At 40.7% G+C, this 19,985-nt stretch overlaps 2 protein-coding genes across 4 annotated transcripts in view; one reads left to right on the top strand and one right to left on the bottom strand.

Annotated features, from left to right (window-relative positions):
* JAM2 (junctional adhesion molecule 2) overlaps positions 1-14,505 on the top strand; it is a 36,047-nt gene extending 21,542 nt beyond the window's left edge. Inside the window, exons 3-10 of one of the 2 annotated variants that reach the window (XM_054166133.1) lie at positions 4,175-4,288; positions 6,074-6,226; positions 7,958-8,163; positions 9,736-9,838; positions 11,470-11,577; positions 12,309-12,324; positions 13,158-13,191; positions 14,311-14,505. In XM_054166133.1, coding sequence (XP_054022108.1) covers positions 4,175-4,288; positions 6,074-6,226; positions 7,958-8,163; positions 9,736-9,838; positions 11,470-11,577; positions 12,309-12,324; positions 13,158-13,191; positions 14,311-14,343 — 767 coding nt within the window. In that variant the 3' untranslated portion in view covers positions 14,344-14,505. Of the gene's footprint in view, positions 1-4,174; positions 4,289-6,073; positions 6,227-7,957; positions 8,164-9,735; positions 9,839-11,469; positions 11,578-12,308; positions 12,421-13,157; positions 13,192-14,310 lie in introns of those variants that run through there. The other variant, XR_008462501.1, reaches the window with a different exon arrangement.
* Positions 14,506-15,865: 1,360 nt separating this feature from the next.
* Positions 15,866-19,984, bottom strand: ATP5PF (ATP synthase peripheral stalk subunit F6). Of its 2 annotated transcripts, none has more exons than XM_054166131.1 (4): positions 19,879-19,984; positions 18,970-19,161; positions 17,819-17,943; positions 15,866-16,212 (listed from the first exon to the last, which is right to left on the bottom strand). In XM_054166131.1, exons 2-4 carry the CDS (start codon positions 19,137-19,139, stop codon positions 16,184-16,186), a joined length of 324 nt encoding a protein of 107 aa, XP_054022106.1. In that variant the 5' UTR covers positions 19,140-19,161; positions 19,879-19,984; the 3' UTR covers positions 15,866-16,183. The 2 variants fall into 2 exon arrangements, with proteins under 2 accessions (XP_054022106.1, XP_054022107.1); XM_054166132.1 differs by lacking the exon at positions 19,879-19,984 and adding an exon at positions 19,601-19,711 and having other exon boundaries at positions 15,867-16,212.
* Between the last annotated feature and the right edge of the window lies 1 nt (position 19,985).

The following is a 19,985-nucleotide window of genomic DNA, read 5'->3' as shown; positions in this document are numbered from 1 at the left end:
GGTTAGTAACTAAAATGCCTGTTTACTAGAAGTCATTTGTGATTTCACATATGACATACATAAATATGTAATGTGCTAGAGAAGTTAGAGAGGCACAGAGAGAAATCTGATGTTTGCTGGGCAGGTGAGAAAGGGATCTGAGTAGTTTGTATGTGAGGTTTATGGGTTTGTTTGGGGTTTTGTTTTCAGTTGGAACTGAAAGGGAGGAGAAATTGAGAATTGAAAGAACTGTCTGCCGAGGTAATGATCAAATATTTTGGAGGCCTATAAAGCTCTCAGCTGGGTTCCTGTCATGTATGCTTGTCACTTTTGGGGAAGAAAAAAATTGACACTTTTAGAACTCACAACAGGCAGGAAGAAAGAAAAGCTCTTCAGGCAATATCGGTTGATGAGGTTCTGACACTTTTTATGATCTGTGGTTTACACTTGGTTCTTTTGTTGTTTGTATGATAGAGTGAGATCAGTTTAACATAGCTTAGATGACATCTTTTTGTGTAGCAGTGCTAAAGGGAATGGTAGGGGCTGAGAGATGAAGCTATAAATCTACAGTTGTAATGCCTGATCTTCATGTGTTTTTCTTTTCTCCTCCAACTTCTTTTACTGTAGAGGAGGGTGATTTGTCACTGGAGCAGGCTCCCCAGGGAAGTGGTCACAGCACTAAGCCTGTCAGAGTTCAAGGAGTGCCTAGATGATGCTGTTAGTCATATGATTTAATTTTAGGCAGTACTGAGAGGAGCAGGATGTTGAACTTGATGATCCTTATGGGTCCTTTCCAACTTGAGATATTCTATAACTAAGTGATAGCCTCCAGACCAGGCATAAATCCAATTTAAATGTTGTCCAGACCTCCCCAAGATCCCCAAGGGTTTTTCCAGGCCTGGCAGAATTTGTGCTGATGCACAGTGTCCAATAGACCTACCTTACTGCAAGCCAAGTAGACTTGCTCTGAAAAGTAGCTCCAACTCCATTCATATAGAAAAAAAGCAGGAGAGAGGAACTATAACTAAGGAGGGTTGTATTAGGTTGTCTCTGTTCTGCATGCGCTCCATTTCTTCCATTCTATTGCCTTTCTTTGAATAAGATTAGTAGGAGGGTATCAATTCCAGCTTTTTCTGAAATTAAAAGAAGTGGCATGCAAGACAGTGGCAGCTCATTCAAGACAGCTGAGAACACTTCAGCTGAGCTGCCTCTATGTCAACATTAGTATATTAATATACCAGCTCATGAGATCAGCCAACTGTCACAAGGTCAGTAGCAAAAGCAAGCTGAGCTTGAATGATGGGTTTTCTTTGTTAGAAGGATACAAAAACAAAATGGAAAGGAAACTTTAGCAAATCTTAAGATTCAGGAAACCTCCACCCATCCACTCAACCTGAAGTCAGGAACCTTGGGCTTCCTGAGTGCACAGTGTGTTTTTCGAAGCAGCAAGTGCGTGTGTAACGTTTCTGGCAAAGAATGCTCTCCCGCTTCAATTTTTCTTTCAAGTCTGGACATTTTTTTTCCCCTACAAGAGATTACCAAGGCTACCAGTCTGGCCCCTTGGAAGCTTTTTGTTTCTCTGCAGAGCAGACCTGGGAAGTCAGACTCTAAAAAGCGAGTGTCTAGGTCTATTGGTAGTCCTTAATTGCCTTTCAGCCTTGCTTGCTGAAACTGGAAGTGAGTGTCCTAGCTAATGAAGATTGACTGTAAGCTTGAGCAGTGAATGTTTGTCTCCTGAAAGCTAAACACGTATTGCCAAAACTGTAAAGGATTTTGATCATCAATGATCTGTTCTGTATTGGAAGATAAGCAGCCTAAAGATGGCAAGATCAATACTGAATTGCTTTCTTTCACAAAAGTTTCTGAGGGATACTACATTTTACTTGAATAGATTTTGAGTCAGACAGATGTGTGGTTGCATTCTTTTCTCTGATATTTTCTCCCAATAATTTGTATTAATTGCTTGACTTAAGAGTAGTTTACTGGGAGAACAATATAAATGCAACATTATATATTTCAGCATGTGGTTCCATAGAGAATGGAACTACCAAAACACTGAGTTTTTCCCAACAGCTTACTTACAGAGATTGTTATGTCTTCTCTCCCTCTTTGGTTCCCTCATAATGACTGTAGGCTTGACCACAGACCACAATTACTATGGTGCAACCTACACATTAGTCATGGCATATGCTGATGCCCTGCTGTGAGAGAGGAGAGAAGAGCAGCTGAGGTCCCAGTATGACATGTTCCTCAGGAGCAGCATTTATTTTGGTTTGTTTCCTACACAGTTTCCTACAGCTTTAGCAATGATGGGTAACTCTTGAAATCTCAGTCTCTCTGAAATCTGGCTGGTGATGCCCACTCTGCTTAAGTCAGGGAAACTTGAGTGGGTATAAATATGAAGATTTTTATGAACCTTCTTTTCTCAAGAACTCAAGAGAACCACTGAGGGATGTTGTGAGCAACCTCTGCCACCAGCAGCCCCAGGAGGCTGGGAGTTCCTCCTGCCCAGCCTCTGGAGCCCAGTCCAATGCAGCTGGAGACCTGAAGGTTTTTGTCTCAAGCCAATGGACGCAGCTGCTACTTTCTTGTCTGCAGGTTCAACCAGTAGCAAGTCTGTGTGCGTGTCCAGGGATGCATGCATATGTGCACACACCCACACATACACATGCTCACAACACTGGCACTAGCAGCTACACAGAGCACCGCAGAAAAGGTGCTGCCTTCAACAGCACCCACTTATAAAAGTTCTATACAGAAAGAGTGATTGCACATTGGAATGGGCTGCCTGGGGAGGTGGTGGAGTCACCATCACTGGAGGTTTTTAGGAGAAGACTTGACGGGGTACTTGGTGCCGTGGGTTAGTTGCTTGGGCGGAGTTGGATTGGTTGATGGGTTGGACGCGATGATCTTGAAGGTCTCTTCCAACCTGGTTTATTCTATGTATTCTATGTATTCTATGTATTATAGCACTGCCTGGGCACACACAAAGCATTAGGTAAAGAGAGCTGAGCCTCCTTTCTCCTCTCTGACTGGTGGAGGTTGAAATTCAGTGATGACAGCTCCCACACAATGCTCTCTAGATTCACAAGCACATGTACATTCTCAGATCCCCTGAGTTGATACAGCCCCGCTGCCCACCCTCCAACCCCTGCTCTACTTACCAGCTTACCCTGAGGTTTGCTAGAAAATTACATGTACACCTCCAGGCACACTGGGTTTAGGGAAGATACAAATGCTGCACATGCACTATGCACCCCTACTTTGACAAGCCAGCCCCACAAGCCCCATAGTGCCTATACTAGTGCTGGCCCTAAATTTACTCAAGCCATTCCTCTCTGCTTCAGTAGCTAGCACTCCAGACATACATGCATTGAGACCTACCAGCACACAATCTCAACATCTGCATCCTCTCCAACTACTGAGGCAGAGACCCTCCTCACTCCAGTTGCCCAGAGCACTGTCCTTTCAGTTTGCCTGGAGACTAATTGTCTTTGTAATCATCTTTTGTAGTCCCAGTCTGTCATGTTTGTGTTTCTGTGTGTTTGGTTTGGATGTTTTTTCTGGTTGGTGGGGTTGGGGCTTGGGGGTTTTGTTGGTTAGTTTAGGTCAGCATCCTCTTTATTTGTTACCACTTCTGAACTGAAAAGGTCCTTGAAGCAGATTCTTACCTTAGCCAATGTGAAAGTGAAATTAAATATGTAAGTTACTTAGGAGACTATTTAGCCATCTTACTGGTGTGTTTTCCATCATCTGCCTTAAGTTATGTTTTTAAACAGCTAAACTACTGATACTGAATGAGAACAGTAATTCACAAAATATTGTTGCTAACCAATCTAGAGTCCTTTTTTAATGATGATCTGTCTGCCTACAAAAATATTTAAACCTAAAATAAGGGTAGTCATACAGAATCTGTGCCCACCCAGCATGGGAATATCTATCCTCAGGATCTGAAGTTTGCTCCAAAAGCCACTAAGTATGGGAAAATTACTAGTTTCTGTTTCCCCATTGTGTTGTGTACATTTGCAGAAGGTCGGGATGGCATCACTTTGAGAAGTAGATCTGGCCCTTGCTGACTGCTCAAATTCTTTTGATGGGGGAATATTAATTTTATGGAGCCTGAATGTGTACCAAGCACAATGCTGAAGTCTTTAATTTTCCCTTTTGCTTTTTTTTTTCTTTTTTTCCTCTCTAGAGGCTATTCTTAGTTGCAAGCACAAATTTTCTAAAGGGATGAGCTTAAGGATAGAATGGAAGAAAATCCAGCCTCAAGGAGTCTCATTTGTCTACCACAATGGTGAATTTACAGGTAGAGTACTACAAACTTGGACTGCTGATTTAGCAAGTCATCCCCTAGCATAGATGTTGGCTCTTGCAGAGTAACATAATAACATTAACAAAGTGACTGAAAGAGAATGTTCCTAGCTAAGTTGTTCTTTTGAGGAAAAGAATTCTTGCCCACGGGGAAAAGAAATAAAATTGTTAGTAACATCAACAATTATTAGTTACCTTTTTAATGAGGTTAATAAAATTCAAGAATAGGAGAAATGGCACTGCACATTCCTGGACACTTTTCCAAATTAAGTTATGTTGAGATATGAATGGCCCAAAACTACTGCAAGCTCTGCATTTCTAGCCTACAAAGAGGTTTCTCAGACCCCTGGTAGAGCTGGAGGCTTAGATATGAATAATGTAGCAATTGTTATATACATAAAATATAAACTCAGCTGTATATTTTAAATAATTTGTATTTTTTTTTCCAGAAGTGGAATTTGTGTTTACATAGTCTGAAAAGGGCTTACTTCAGCTTGACATGTGGGAGAAAATATGGGTCTCTGGTACCTTGCACACAAGAAATGAAAGTTGAAGTGAAAAAAAAAAAGGATGGTGATTTTGTTGGTTTATAGAGCCTGCAATATGTTCTGGTCTTGTTGATAAAGTTGGGTTTTTTCCTACATATATTTAATTTAGAGAAACACTGAAATTTGTGGTTCTGGGAGTGCATGTAACTTTAATTGCACAAGCTGTACAATGAAAGGAAACCTCATGGTACTAAGTTTAATGACAATATCTTTGCTAAATCCATCCATTTTTTTCTTGACAAATTAAAATATCAAACACTTTGCTGTGGTGACACTCACAATTCTTTCACAGAATCACCAAGGTTGGAAGAGACCTCAAAGATCATCAAGTCCAACCTGTCACCACAGACCTTATGACTAAACCATGGCACCAAGTGCCACATCCAATCCCCTCTTGAACACCTCCAGGGACGGTGACTCCACCACCTCCCTGCGCAGCCCATTCCAGTGGCGAATGACTCTCTCAGTGAAGAACTTTCTCCTCACCTCACAGTATCACTAAGGTTGGAAGAGACCTTGAGGATCATCGAGTCCAACCTGTCACCACAGACCTCATGACTAGACCATGGCACCTCGAGCCTAAACTTCCCCTGGTGCAGCTTGAGACTGTGTCCTCTTGTTCTGGTGCTGGTTGCTTGAGAGAAGAGACCAACTTCCTCCTGGCTACAACCACCTTTCAGGTAGTTGTAGACAGCAATAAGGTCTCCCCTGAGCCTCCTCTTCTCCAGGCTAAATAATCCCAGCTCCCTCAGCCTCTCCTCATAGGGCTTGTGCTCGAGGCCTCTCCCCAGCCTCATTGTCCTTCTCTGGACACGTTCAAGAGTCTCAATATCCTTCTTAAACTGAGGGGCCCAGAACTGGACACAGAGGCAAATTTCTGTGAGGCAAATAAGTTAGTGACTGCCATCCCTCTAGGAGTCTTTTTTTGTCACCTGACTACTGCCATACATTTTTTCCTTGAACTGGATGTAGAAAAGAAAAATTTCCTATCTCCCAAGTAGAAAATGTGTAAAATATGTAGGTTTTTTGAACTGAGGTTTTATTTGGGCTTAAATGGACAAGTTGTGGAGGGCTCTTCAGTGTCTCAGGAAAGCGATTATGTATGGCTCCTTGGTTTTAGATAACTAACACTGAACAAATGAGCTATAGTTCATAAATTGTACATGATTTCAGAGCAAGCCAGTGAGACACAGACATTTTCTGTAAGCACACCTCTCTGTTCTCTCTTTGAGGTGATCTTCGAGGCCGGGCAGAGATGCTGAATACAGGAATCCGTATTAGAAATGTGACTAGAAAGGATTCTGGGACCTACCGCTGTGAAATCAGTGCAAAGAGTGAAGAGGGACAACGCCTGGGAGAGGCTACTATTACTCTCACAGTCTTGGGTACAAACTTTATTACTTGGGCTTCTCTAAAGAAACTGAATGATGTGAAGGGGTGCTCAAGGTAGAGTTGTCCATATGGTGTGTGGCTGCTGTGGGTTTGGGTCTTCTCTGGGCTGAGTTTACAAATTCGTGCTCATACTCTCCTTATAACACACATCACAAAAGAGCTTTGCAAAATGCACACTTGCATTGGAAAGGGTTTTTTGATATAAATACAGGTTTCAGGTTCTCAAAACTTAGCAGCTTAATCACTCAGGGGCTGAGAACCTGGAGAAGCTTGATCATGGTGTTTGGCACTGGAAAGTCAGCATCTGTCAACACCAAATATTCCTAAGAAGCTGATAATTCCAATATGCTACAGTCTCCTCCTGTTTTTGGAAGTAGAAACTGCTGCAGTGTCTGTGCATTGCCAGCCAATGAGCTAGCAATCTGTGGGCTTTATTTACAGGAGAGATGGTGTTGGTTTTGGGGGTCGAGGTTCTTTGTGGCTCTTTCTTTGTTTTCTTTCCCACTTGGGGAAAGGAGGGAAAACGAATACTAAATGCATTCTTCTTACATTGTTCCTCATGTTTTCCCCAGTGGTAAAGAATGGTAGTTTTAGGGTTTTTTTTCTCCATATAGGGAGAAAAGAAAATACTTGCTTCTGCAGTTTCTATATATTTTTTTCTATAAAAATGATGTTTAAAAATTATAGTCTTACAATTTCCTCATAAAGGATAATAAATTCATGACCTTCTGATTAGCTCAAACAGTGAAGCAACTCCACTTATTCCTCCTTTGTTCCACTCTCTCAACCGCTTTCCTATTTTTAGTGTGACTTCTTAATTTTGAAGCTGCAATCTTAGAGCCCAAAGGAGTGTGTGTGTGTGTGTGTGTTGCTCATAAGCCTTTTTGAAAGCTAGTGAAATAGGTGGCATTGCACTTGTTGGATTTGGTTTGTTTGATATTTTTACTTTTAATTTTTAAATCACCCAAATAAAAAAGAAAAAGAATGCTTGTTAAGGGGTCACTTGTGCTTTTAATGTTCCCCTTCATCCTTAGTTTTCATCTATATAGTTTCAAGTTACCAAAAAAAAACCCCCACAAAACAAAAAGAAGTTATGGTCCTTTTTGATTTACATAATTAAATCTGGAAAAGAAGCATTCATCTTTGTGGTAGAAAGAATGATCTGTTTTCCTCCTTGTGTGGAAATGTCTGGTTTTAACTGAAACACAGTTAGTAGAAAATTGGTTTAGGGCTTCAACCTGGGATTTGCACAGTGCCTATGAAGATGGCCAGCCTTGGTAATTCTTTCTGACAATCATTTTTAGAACAACAGTTGACTTCTTTCAATACAAAAAATTGAAAGAAGTCAACTGAATTGGTAGGCTACAGATTCCCTGGGTTATCCATGCCCTCTGTTTGTGAGCAGGAGGCCCCATGCAAGAAACCATGTGAAACAAACTTTCTGGGTATAGATGAGAATTTATAGTTGGAGACAGAATGACACAGCATGTGGTGGAGGAGCTAGAGATCAAGCCTCTTTCTTCCATTTTTAGCACCTCATAAATTTTACTGAGCTCTCCAGCAGCAGGACTCTGGCTTCAACTCTTTCTCCAGCACCTCATTCCATTAATCCTGATAGTCTCTAAGCATGTACACAAGTGCTCACCTCCTCACCTGTGACTGTCAAACTGTTGTCATATAGACAATGCTGATAAGACTGTAACAACTGCAATTTCCTTGTCCAGTTGCTCCAACTACTCCAGTATGTGAGGTACCCAGCTCTGCAATGACGGGAACAGTAGTGGAACTGAGTTGTAAGGAGACTGAAGGGTCTCCTCCATCTGAATACCAGTGGTACAAGAATGGTGTTGCCTTGCTGGAAAATACAAGAACAGGCAGTGCTAGAGCAGCAAACATAACTTACACCATGAACAAAAAGTCTGGCACTCTGGTAAGTGTAATCACCAACTCTGTCATAATCAGCTATCAAGAAAACCTCATTTACTGCTTAATACCATGATGCACAGGTTTCTTAATTCAAAAAAGCACAAAGTCTTCATTGGAAATCAATGTCATGCTGGAATAAGTGCTAACAAACATAGAAGGTGGTTTCTGCACCAGACCAATGATAAGCAATTGTCACTGAGTGATATAAATTGTGTGAGTTGCAAGACTGCAGTAATGGTAAATAAGCAGAATCTAGAAAATATGTGAGAAATCTCACCTTTGCCAGTTAGATAACTGGTGGCAGGTGAGAATTATTTCTCAGTACATCAACAGAGTTTTATTTGATAGTGCCTTTAAAATGTGAAATGGCAGCCACTTCAGTGGAAGTGCAGCACTAAGGGCAGCCTAGGATCTGTGCAATCCAGTGGCATTTACAAGTTCCAGTCCAGTGTTTGAGGTCAGTGGGAATGATTTAAGGCTGGAAGTAAGCATGGTAGCTTTTTTTGGTTTAGTTTGGTTTGCTTTCCTATGTGACCTGCTCTAGGTGCTCCTGCTTTGGCAGGGGCGTTGGACTTGATGATCTCTGGAGGTCCAGTCCAACCCTTAACATTCTGCGATTCTGTGGGTTTTTTCCCCTTCAGAGCTATCCATCTCTTTCTCATTCTTTCCCTGATAGCTGATCCTTCAAAAAAGGTTGATACATACTACTTGCAGTGCATTGACAGCTGAGATTTTTTCAGAAGTAAAGAGCTGGTCCAGGAACAGTCTGCATTTGTGCACAACCAAGCATGGAAGCTGAAATGTGCTTAAGCATTCAGAGGTGCGGTGACTCTTTCAGCACACTGTGAAAATTAGGTGAACCACTCAAAATTACTGATTGCTTCTGATTCAATCTTAATTTTAAAGTATGGGATATATTAAATGAAAAAAAGTTTGCAACTCTTAATGACTTAAAAAAAAAAAATACTTGAATTGGCTTGAGGTCAGTCTCTGCCTATCTGTTGCTTCCTCATTTTGCTTCCTCGATGATCTCAAAGGTCTCTTCCAACTTGGTTAATTCTATTCTATGCTATTCTAGTCTATGCTATTCTAACCTATTCTATTCTATGCTATGCTATGCTATGCTATTCTGTGCTATTCTATTTTTGTGTTTACAGTAAGAGTATTTGATAAATAATGCAGTTTAGCATTTCTCCTTAGCTGAAGGACCAAGGAATGTGACTAGGGAGATGAATTTTGAGGTGAACTGGAGTGGAATCTGTCACATTCTTTCAGGGCTTTTTGGTTTGAAAAAACCCCCACAAACAAACAAACAACCCCAAACACACAAAACCCCCCATCAACAACAAAAAAACACAACAAAAAAGCCCCCAACAACCAAATAACAACACAACCAGCCAAACAAACAAGAAACCAAACAACAAAACAAGCACACACTGCCACCACCACCAAAAACCCACACAGACAACTCTGTTGACATGTCAAAATCTCTATCCCACAGGAAATTCTGATTTTTCTTTCAGGACTTTTTTTTTTTTTTCCATTCTGATAATAATTTTGGCCTCCTTCTTAACAGCTGTTTAACACAGTTACAAAGAATGACACAGGAGAGTATTTCTGTGAAGCCTTCAATGGGATTGGATTATCTCAGAAATGCTCAGTGAAGCGAATGCAAGTTGGTATGTGTCAAAGAAAAGAAGGGCAGAAAAGAGTCTTGCAGTGGGAACTATATTATTGCATGATGCAACTGAGATGCTAAGACCAGACTGAATTCTGTCTTTTGTTTGATTATGGCCCTTGGGGGTGGGTAATAATAATATGAGTTACTTGTGTATATGTTGCTGTGACTACTGAAAGCATTCATTTCTTACAGCACAAACTTATCTCTCTGCATTTCATAGCCCTTAGGTTGCTAAATAGTGAACTTCACAGAGCAGCAGTATCCATGTGAGAACATTAAGATTTCAGAATGCTTTTGTGGAAGGTGTACAGGATGATGTGCCAGTCCACTGGGTTATTTTCCTTAGGAAAAGCCTTCCTTTTGAGATGCATTCATGTGAGATCTTAAAGTAACAGATCAGAAATTCAACTGAATGACTCATTTGTGTATCTGCCAGAGGAACACTGAAGAAGTCAGTGTATCTTGAAAATAAATAAATAAATCCATCTTGCAATCTCTATTCTACTTGCACAGCGTAGGTGAAGAGTAACACGTGTTAACTAATAAAGAATTCAGCAAAGGCTGGAGTGGCAGACTCAAAATGTATCAATGTTTGTGCAAAACTTAACACTGGCTCTTGGACATGTGATAGGAAAGCAGGTGGTAACAAATCCTAACAAATCTGCACAGAAATTCACATCCAAGTATTTCGTAAAGCAGTTGTCTGGTGCTTTCTCAGAACTTAGCTGAAAGTCTTTGTGGAATGGTTTTTAAAGCATTCCTGGTTGATTATGAGCAAGTGTTCCATGGGCTACCAAGGTGGAATCTCTCTGTTGGGGAAACACTCCCTGAAGTCTGAAACTGCTGTCAACCAATGCATTTAAAATTATAGGTTTAGGAGTAAAATTTCCAACCATATATTAATGTATTCTTGGAGTCAGGATCCATATAAGCAGTTAAACCTTGTCATTAGTTTTTGTTATACGTCTTTCTTCTTGTTGGTTTTGTTTTGCCTAAAATAAAAGATTCTCCGAAGCTCTTAGTGGTTGTATCAGGAAATGGCTGTGAATCATCACCTCCAAAATAAAAATGGCTAGATGTTTCAATAGCTCAGTGCAGACTTTAACCTCAGATGTCTGGGCTCAAATATTTGTTGGCCTTTATCATGGTGAATTTTAAAAGCCATGCTGTTTAAAATAAGAAAGCACTGAATTTTAAATAACTCCTCTCCTTCAGGACTAGGGACCTGACATTGCCATCATCTGTGCCAGTTATTTGAGGCACACTAACTATATGAAAACACTTGTTTTAAGACTGCTAAAGATTTCAAGATTTTTTTCCCTTTACAGGCATATGACTTGACTAATACTAATTTGGGATAGTTACAATGAGGAGTATGTATCCCTTGACTCCTCTTATTCTTCCTTTACTTTTCACCCCAGCTAAGCAATTGAAGTGTATTGAGCGCTGCTGTTAATGTGGCTGTGATACAGTAGTGCTTTTGTGCTGCTTATCCTTATCTAACTTAGACATCTTGGGCAAAAGACCACCTATAGATACAAAAGATGTTCATCCTAATTATGGGGAAAAAATCCAGCAAATGGTAATTATTACAGACTATAACATTTTACTTCTCTTTTATCATTACAGATGACCTTAATATAAGTGCCATCATCATTGCTGTAGTAGTTGTGGCTCTGGTAATGGCACTCTGTGGCCTTGGAGTGTTTTATGCCCAAAAAAAGGGCTACTTTGCAAGTAAGTAAAATTGAATCACTCTTTCCTTTTGTCAAAAAAAAAAAAAGTCTGCTCTTTCTCTAAGTCCATGATATTTAAGCTAATAACCAACAGCAACCTCTCTGTGCACAAACATCTGTTCTGCCAACTTCTACTGCAAAAGATGCTTCGTGAATGGCACAGAGACGTTTGTGCAATTGCATAAGGCTACCAACTGCAGTCAAGGGAAAGCAACGAGCCAGCCCCTGGTTCATGGAGCCTCTCTGCGCTAGTTTTGACAGGAAATGGCAAAGAAAGGCAGCATCATAACAAGCCATGCAAGTTTGCTTGTAGTCGAAGGTTTGAGCTGCAGTTACGATGTGGGGAAACTAAATTCACGGGCTCCCTCTTGTGGGTCGCGGAGAAAGTGCTTTTAAGGATCGCTGCAAAAGGCTTGACACCAAGCACCCGGCTGCGTAGCGTTTACACTAGTGCCTGTAGAGCTCAGAGCAGCAAGGGATGCCAAATGTCTGAGAAGGTCTGCTGCCTGAAAATGACAGGCTAACGGAGCTGCTGCTGGAATTCACGTTCACTTGGCAGTTTGTTTTTCTTTTTGTTTTTAAACTCACTACACCAAAAAGAGACATTTGGTTCAGAAACTCCTTCTAGGAACTGAATCACGGAATAATCTATGCATAACTATTTCAGAGAGCTTTGTATAAACTAAGGAAACTTCTTGTGCTAATTATTGTAATTTTTTTTTTCTTTTTCAGAGGAAAGCTCTTCCCAGTAAGTATCTGGATGCAAGTAGTACACATATCACTGCAAACTTCATTTATACTTCTGGTGATTTAGTAACTGAGGATTGCCCAAGGCCTTTTTCATGTAATTCTTGTACAGCATCTTTTTCGAACACCAAAACAACCTGACCCTACAAACCAGCTTGTTCCCTTACTAGAACCAGTGTGCTGTTCAGAAAATGAATTGAGCATTATTACAGTGATAAGTGTGTAGAGAAATATCTCTTTACACAGTTACAGTTTTGTTTCCTCCTCAAACTAGAGATGATCACAACCAAAGGACTGTCTGGCTCATATCAATGTCCACAAATTATTTCAGGAAAGGTTTTGTAAAGATATCTCTAGTGGAAACTTTCTGAGGGTGTCTGGTCTATTCCTTTGATACTTCAGCCTCTTAAATTTCTTAGTCAGAATTCCTTAAGATATTTCAGTGCTCTCACACAACGCTAAAATTAGGTGCTTCATCAGTGGCTGGTTTCCAATGTATTTTTCTTTTCTTTTTGAAAGTTTATCTTAGTACCTCTAGGTATTGGCAGGGAAAAAGGAAAAAAAGTAATGTCCTAGAGAGAAATACACATAATACTTTACTGGTCACTTAGCACAACTTTCCAGTTGTGCTTGAAAAGACAAGCTAGGGAAGGTAATGTGGCAGTGGTTTGTGACACAATGGTAACTAAAAACATTCAACAGAACTGAGAGGGGGAAAAAAGCCCTAAGGATTGCTGCAAATTGGGAATTTTCATTCATAAATAAGATTCTCAATGGGTTAAAACACCAGAAGTGTCACTGTCTAACCTATGTTTTTCTCTGGTCTGTTAACAGAAAGACAACCAACTATCAATCTTCTAGTGAAAAGGCAAGTTATTTTGCATTCAGTAGTGCGTTTAAAGAGTTTTAGATGTCTTCAAAATTCCCTAGATCTGTGGTGTTTATGCACATATACACACCCACTCCCACACCTGCCCCACACAGATGGCACCAGTACCTGGAGATACCTTACCTGTTCACATTCATAGCTTCCTATGACTCAGTTTCAAGAGCCATACAAGCACAGCTCCTTGTCCATACTTTGCCATCTTCTTCACCACACTGACCAAATTGTTGCTTGATTTCCCTGCTTCTTCCTCCAATTCTTTTTCTATTACCTGCTTTTATTCTTTTTCTTTCCCATCTGTCTTCTATCCCTTCTATCAGATTTCACAATTTCTATTTGAATGTTTGACTATCTGGCAATATCATCTCTACACTGTCCACTTAATAATGTAATTTCTTGTGATGGCTCACACTGTAACTTGCCTGTACATATCAGTTAACCAAGGAAACTAGCTCAGACATGGTCCAAAGCAGTGGTGAGAGCAAGATTAGGACTTAATTCCTGTAAGATTAATTGTGGGTCAAAAGACTTGATTAAATACATACATAGTTTTTCTCTCTTCCTCCCTGGGTAGGCTCAAGGGTTTTAACTGCACATATATTGATCCAATTTTTCAGATGGGTGGCAAAGGAATGGAGCTCCAACTGAAGTTTCAACTAGGAGCAACTTAATTTCACTATGTAAAGTTTAAGGCTACATTAGTAGCCTTAAAAGCTCACTGAACACTATCCATTTCTTCAATCAAACCAGAACTACTAAATAGCACTATTCATTCACCCTAGTATGACTTACTGAGGCCAACTATCTGGCTGCCCCAAGTGGGAAGGAGCAAACTCTGGAGAGCTGTGGTATCTGTTTATCAATATGAATTGCTTATGAATTAGATGCTCAACAGAGCTGTTTGATGAACAGTGTATTACTTCTATTCTACATAGCAGTGCATCTTGTAATGTCCATTTACAGAAAAGGATAATGTAACAGTGCTTCAGGCATGCTGCTTTTCAATTTCAGTATCTTTGATTCTTCAGATATATACACTAATGTAATTCTAGTTAAAAATCTTTGAACTATTACTTACATAACCTTGTTTGCTTCATTTAGGATTTCAAGCATACCAAATCCTTTGTTATTTAGAAGATTTCAGCCTCTGTGAGGGACATCAAATGACTACTTGTTATACAAAAGTATCAAAGGGATCTTTTGACCTCTACTCTGTAAATATTGTTTACATGTACTACATGCTGAAAATGGAAACTGCCAATGTTTAGCTCTAGTCAACCTGTGATTGCCTTTAAGAAAAAAGAAAAAAAAAGGAAAAAAAAAAAAACACAACAAAACCCAAAAACTTAAACAAAGAACTGAATATAATTTGCATGAAGACTTCTCGTTTTGTTCATGGTGTCCTGGCAGACAAGCTCAACGAGCACACACTGTGCTGCAGCAATAAAGCAAGCCCATCGGATTCTGAGTTGCACCAAGGGCATCACCAGAAGAGATAAAATAATTATCCCATTCTGCCTGGAATACTGTGTTCAGTTTTAGTCCCTGCTATTAAAAAAAAAATAAATTAAAAAAATGCAGACAGGCTGAAGAGTGTCCAGAGAAGGCCTACAAAGATAATTGAAGCTGTGGGATATGTGCCATACGAGGAAAGACTGAGCGAATTATGTATATTCAGCCTTGCGAAAAGGCAGCTTAGGAGAGACCTTGTCACCACGTCCCAGTATTTAAAAAAAAGATGGAGACTCCCTTTTTAAAGGAGTCACAAGGAAAAGACAAAGACTAATGAGTACAAGTTATTGCTGGGGAGATTCCAATTAAGACAGAAGATGAAAATTTTTTACTGTGAGAACAAGCAGCCCTTAATCTCCCTAGGGAAGCGGTGGATTCCCCAGCATTGGACAACTTCAAGATTCAGCTGGACAGAGTGCTGGGCCCCCTTACCTACCTAGATCATGCTTTTCCCAAGGAAGGTTGGACTAGATAATCTCAGATATCCTTCCAACCTGGTATTCAGTGACTCTGTGATTCTATGTACACATGCAGCAATATGGGATTCACGCTTACAGCTTGGAACAATCTATTCAAATAACTTTTCATAGGTGACCTTCTACCACTACATCCACTACCTCCATCCCCACTATTGTCAAGGGCTCAAACTCTCCTGCAGTTGTGACTTATTAGTACCTTGACACGGTATTAGATTTGCCAAAGTCATCTGTAAGCATGGAAGTAGTCATGCAGACTTAAACTCACTGTCCTGACAAAATAAAGCTTCCTGTAATTGAGTCTCAAACGGTGTCTTCTTGTCCAATATAAAAAGTCCACAGCTTCTCTTCCAGAAGGAAGTTTCTCTCTATAGACTGCATGTGTCATTTCATTATGGAAAAAAAAAAAGTAACTAAAAATCACACTAATAAAAGTCAAGCTGTAGTATCTCACCCTAACAGTTGAAGTGTTCCAAATAAATAGTTCCTCAGAACCTGAAGTCTGTGTGTGAACCTCATTAACATGTTTCAGTTGCTTCTGTAATAGTCACACTTCATCACTTGTGTGTTTATAGATGCAGTATAAAATTAGTACTGTGTGCCTGTGCAGGTCCATCACTACCATAGGCTTTGCTACAAAGTGAGGCTTCCTGGTTGTTTTTTTTTTCTTTTCTGCAGAAGCTTTTTTGATGTGACAAACTCAGAAAACACAAGTTGTTCCTTGTTGGTGTATCATTATGAAGTGTGTTAACTTCTCTGTACTAAAATGTAGCTTGGAGATGGGAGTTGTGCAGTTAGCAGTGTGAAACACTAGTCAGATACCTCAGTCGTTTAAAGGGTTGATGATCATAGCTGACTATGCTCACCATACACATAGAGACTTATGCCTCTGGAGTCAAACAAACTGCATTTATTAAGTTACAACTGGTGCCACGTTCAGCAACTCCATTGATATACACTGCTTTTGGGTACACAACTTGAAGGTATCACTTGGGAGTCTCCTCAAAGTTGGGCTCTGAAGGAGGAAGGGAAGAGAGAAAAAGGTTGTATTAGTCTTTTTATTCCTGCTTCAAATGCCACAATTCATCTGTTATTCAAAGAAAACAAAGTTGACACACTAAAGCAAGCTCACTCCAATATACATCAGAGTCTATACCACCACTTTGTGCCAGGGTATGACTGAAAGTGGGCAGCACTAAATAATGAATTGCACTGGAGTTGTCTTTTCCATCTTAGAGGAGTTATGCATGAGGATTAAAATAGATATGCACATTATTAGCATTCTGCTGAAACAACTTTTAGCTACACAGCTGGGGTAGGGAAGAAGGCAACCAGAACATTACTAGACATGAAGAGAGCATTTCCAACATAGCTCTGACATAAGAGCTCTTCTTTCCTCTTGATTGGTGTCTTACAGCTGATTAACAGAATGGAGTGTGCAATTCCAACTCCACTCAGCAAGAGAGATTCTTCACATACAGACACTGAGGAAGGGATTCTTGGTATCAAAGGTACAAACTCAGAGTGCTTAGGGTTTTTGACAGGTGTGTTATTCATACTTGTTCTCCTTGCTAGAAAGTCTGAGGGGTAAGGATCACCTTATAGCAATCTTCAGTAAGACAAAAAAAATAAGTTCTGCCCATCTAGCCACTTAGTTTTGAAAACTTGTTGAAATTAGATTAAGGATAGGCAACAGTGAAAAAAGAACATGGTGTATCACCCCTTTGTTTTGTTCCAAAGATCACAAAACCCTTGTTTTATTATGAAAAAAAAAAATCCTAACCTTTAGTATGTATTGCCTTACATATTATACAGAAATAAAACCAAATCTAAAGCATATGCATGCTTAAAAATGGGGAGAAAAAAAGAAAAGATACTCTCTTTTATCTGCACCAGCAACAATCTGATGCCAAGTTCCTGCTTAATCCAACTGAAATGCCACTAAACCCTGGGATATTTTTAGGTGTGTTTCTAGTCTGAATTAGATTTTTCAGTTAGTATGATCAGAATGGTGAGTTGACCTGGGCTGGCCGTCAGATGCCCACCCAGCCTTGTGCTCTCTTAGTCTTTCCCGCCCTCTGTCCATGGGAGGGCTGCAACCAGAGGCAGCATGTCTCACCCTTTGTTTTAAGTAGGCTGATACAGAAGACACCACCAGCATCACTAACTGGCTCAGCTGCATCCTGAAGATGGAACTGGTTCCATCCAATGTGCGGACACCTGCTACCTGATAAAGACACCACCCCTGCAGTCCACCACTACCAAAACCTTGCCACATAACCCAAATACACCAGATAAAGATAAAAGCTAATAGGCCCCAGGCGATTTCTGCATTTGTACTTGGGTTATTTCCTCAGGATCTATGAAGGGTAATTAAAATAGCCTGACAGGACTGCAGGTTTTGTTAGGCATCAGTATAAACTAGTGCGCATCTCTACTGGAAAAGGCAAGTATTAAAACAAAGGAGTCAAATGGAACAATGTGTGAACGGTGCAACAGGAAGGAGATTCATTGAGGGCACTTCATATTAAAGTAATGGTCCAAATTAAAACTCAGTGGGAATTAAGAAAAGCAGTCAGTTCTGATTTGCAATTTAAAATACAAGAAGATTGTTAACTCACCCTCAAATTTGAATTCTGGAAACTTGGTTAGATCTCCCTCACCATATGCCCGCTGAAGTCTAGCAAGAGATTCATTCATGTCTTTCTGAAATTCAGGGCCTGCATCAACAGGACCTCCAGCTTGCCTAAGAAAAGCGTGAAAAGTTCTGATCAACAATGGAGTTTTGAAATTTCATGTGGAAGGTCTACATTTTCATGGCTATTTATGAATTAAAAACCTTTTTGACAACCAACCCCAGTGAACTATGTAAAATGACAAACCTTTGGGCATACTTATACATAAACAAGGTTCTCAGGGCAAACTACAGGCTCTCCTATCAATGATGAAAATCCAAGCTACAGAGGTAGCCTTTCAAGACATAAACCCAAATCAAGTATTTGGGCTTTCAGGGCTCTTAGTATCACTTGTTGCATTTGTGACTTCGTAACAAAATTGTGACTCGTAACTTTGCTGCTTCCCAAATAGTGATCTGGGTTAGGAAAGCCTAACTGTTCTTGCAAAGAAATAAATACTAAACAAGCAAAAATCCCTGAAGACAAGGAAACTTGCATTCAAATACACCCAGACACAGAATTTCTTGGGATACAAATCTAAAAGTAGTTAAAATAATAACTGTGGAATATGAATGCTCAGCTGTACCACCACAGATACCACTTATGATTGGTAAAGCCAATAAAAACACACATTCCTCCACAGTCTAGGTTTTTTTTAATATGGAAACACACATCTTCCTCTAGAAGACCTAATAAATGGCTTATTTCCTTTCCTAGAATAATTACTGTAGTTTTGGTTGTTGGTTGGTTGTTTTTCCCCCTCTCATTTACAGAGCACGTAGATAGGTAAAAACTAACACACTGGTATGGTCTCACAGGGAGGGAAAAGATCTTCATTGAATGCCTTAACTTCCCAAGAAGACATTAGCTTTGCTTTTTCTTTTTTCAGTGAGAAAATGGGCACTTAGTGTTAGGTGTGCAAGAACAAGCCTTCTCACTTGTGACACTATCAATAAGTTTGCAGGAAAATGTACCTTAAGTATTTAGACCAACTAAGTATTTAGACCAACTTGCACAGCCAGCATATTTTAGCATCTGTCAGAATGTGTACTTTCCCCTCTTTTGCAGCCAACCTTAAAATTACTTTCTTTACTTACTTGCTCTTTGTGTTGTACTCTCTGATCTTGTCCAAAAAGAGCTTCTGAACTGGATCAAGCTCTTTTGTCTTATTAAAGACAACAGCAGAAAGCCCTATGTTTCTACGCAAGTGGATGGAAACAGCAGTGCGAAAAATGGAAGAAAGTCGCAGGATCTGACGCAGAATCATGATGACAGTGATGTTTTAGCTACTAAAAAGAAACAACAAACCAAAACACAGAACTAGTTAGCTCCTTCTGCAATATAAACAGATAAAGCAACAAAAAATTCGCCCAGAAGTGAGCTTTAAACCACTATGAATATTTAACCCAGCACACGATAACAGGGTGAAATCTCGAGCAGCCTCTGAACCCAAAGAGCGATGCGAGACGTCCCCCGTTCAAGCTCTGCACCGAAAGCGTCTTTGCTCGCACCTCCACCGAAGACAACCCCGGAATTTGATGTTTTGTATCGTTTAAAGCAAAAGCAACGATTTTAACCCAGCACCACCGTTCACGGACTCCACCACTTCCCCCGACTCTTCACCTCAGCCGCCCCGGGCACAGGCGGCAGGGTCAGGAGACACTGTTAGCGCCAAACCAGCTGCCTCAAGCACAAACTAGTGGAAGCGGAGCCATCCCCAGTACCTACCGATGCCACAAGAGAAAATGTACAGGGGCACCACGAAGCCACCCCAGCCCAACTCCAGTCACCTTGGGAGACTCACTAGCACCGCCACGCCGGCTCCGCCCCACCCCTCCCTCCGCGCAATGCACGCCGGGAAGCCCGCGCGACCCGCTGCAGCCGCAGCGCTGAGCCCCGCGGCCGCGCACGCGAGGCGGTGGCGGTCGCACCCTCCCCATCGCATAATGCTGCTTAGCTATGGCTGGGAGAGGAGAAAGAGCGAAAATACCAAGGTGACTGTCTACCCTCACCGCCGGAAGTGGGCGATATTCTTCCGGATGATGGCAAGCGGTTCGGAGTGACAGGCGCCGATAGCCCCGCCCCGCCTGCGGATTGGCGGAGCGCGGGGGCC

Source organism: Dryobates pubescens, chromosome 12, assembly GCF_014839835.1.
Source record: "Dryobates pubescens isolate bDryPub1 chromosome 12, bDryPub1.pri, whole genome shotgun sequence".
Lineage (NCBI taxonomy): Eukaryota > Metazoa > Chordata > Aves > Piciformes > Picidae > Dryobates > Dryobates pubescens.
The sequence above is the reverse complement of the archived record's forward strand: the minus strand, read 5'-3'. Positions and strand labels throughout refer to the sequence as shown.

What these genes read in the sequence shown, in the direction of transcription:
- ATP5PF (XM_054166131.1), bottom strand. Translation starts at nt 19,139, where the DNA reads ATGATTCTGCGTCAGATCCTGCGACTTTCTTCCATTTTTCGCACTGCT. An exon ending in GAGTACAACACAAAGAGCAA is followed by an intron (nt 17,944 to 18,969) that starts GTAAGTAAAGAA and finishes CGCTTTTCTTAG; the next exon opens with GCAAGCTGGAGGTCCTGTTG. An exon ending in TCCAGAATTCAAATTTGAGG is followed by an intron (nt 16,213 to 17,818) that starts GTGAGTTAACAA and finishes TTCCTCCTTCAG; the next exon opens with AGCCCAACTTTGAGGAGACT.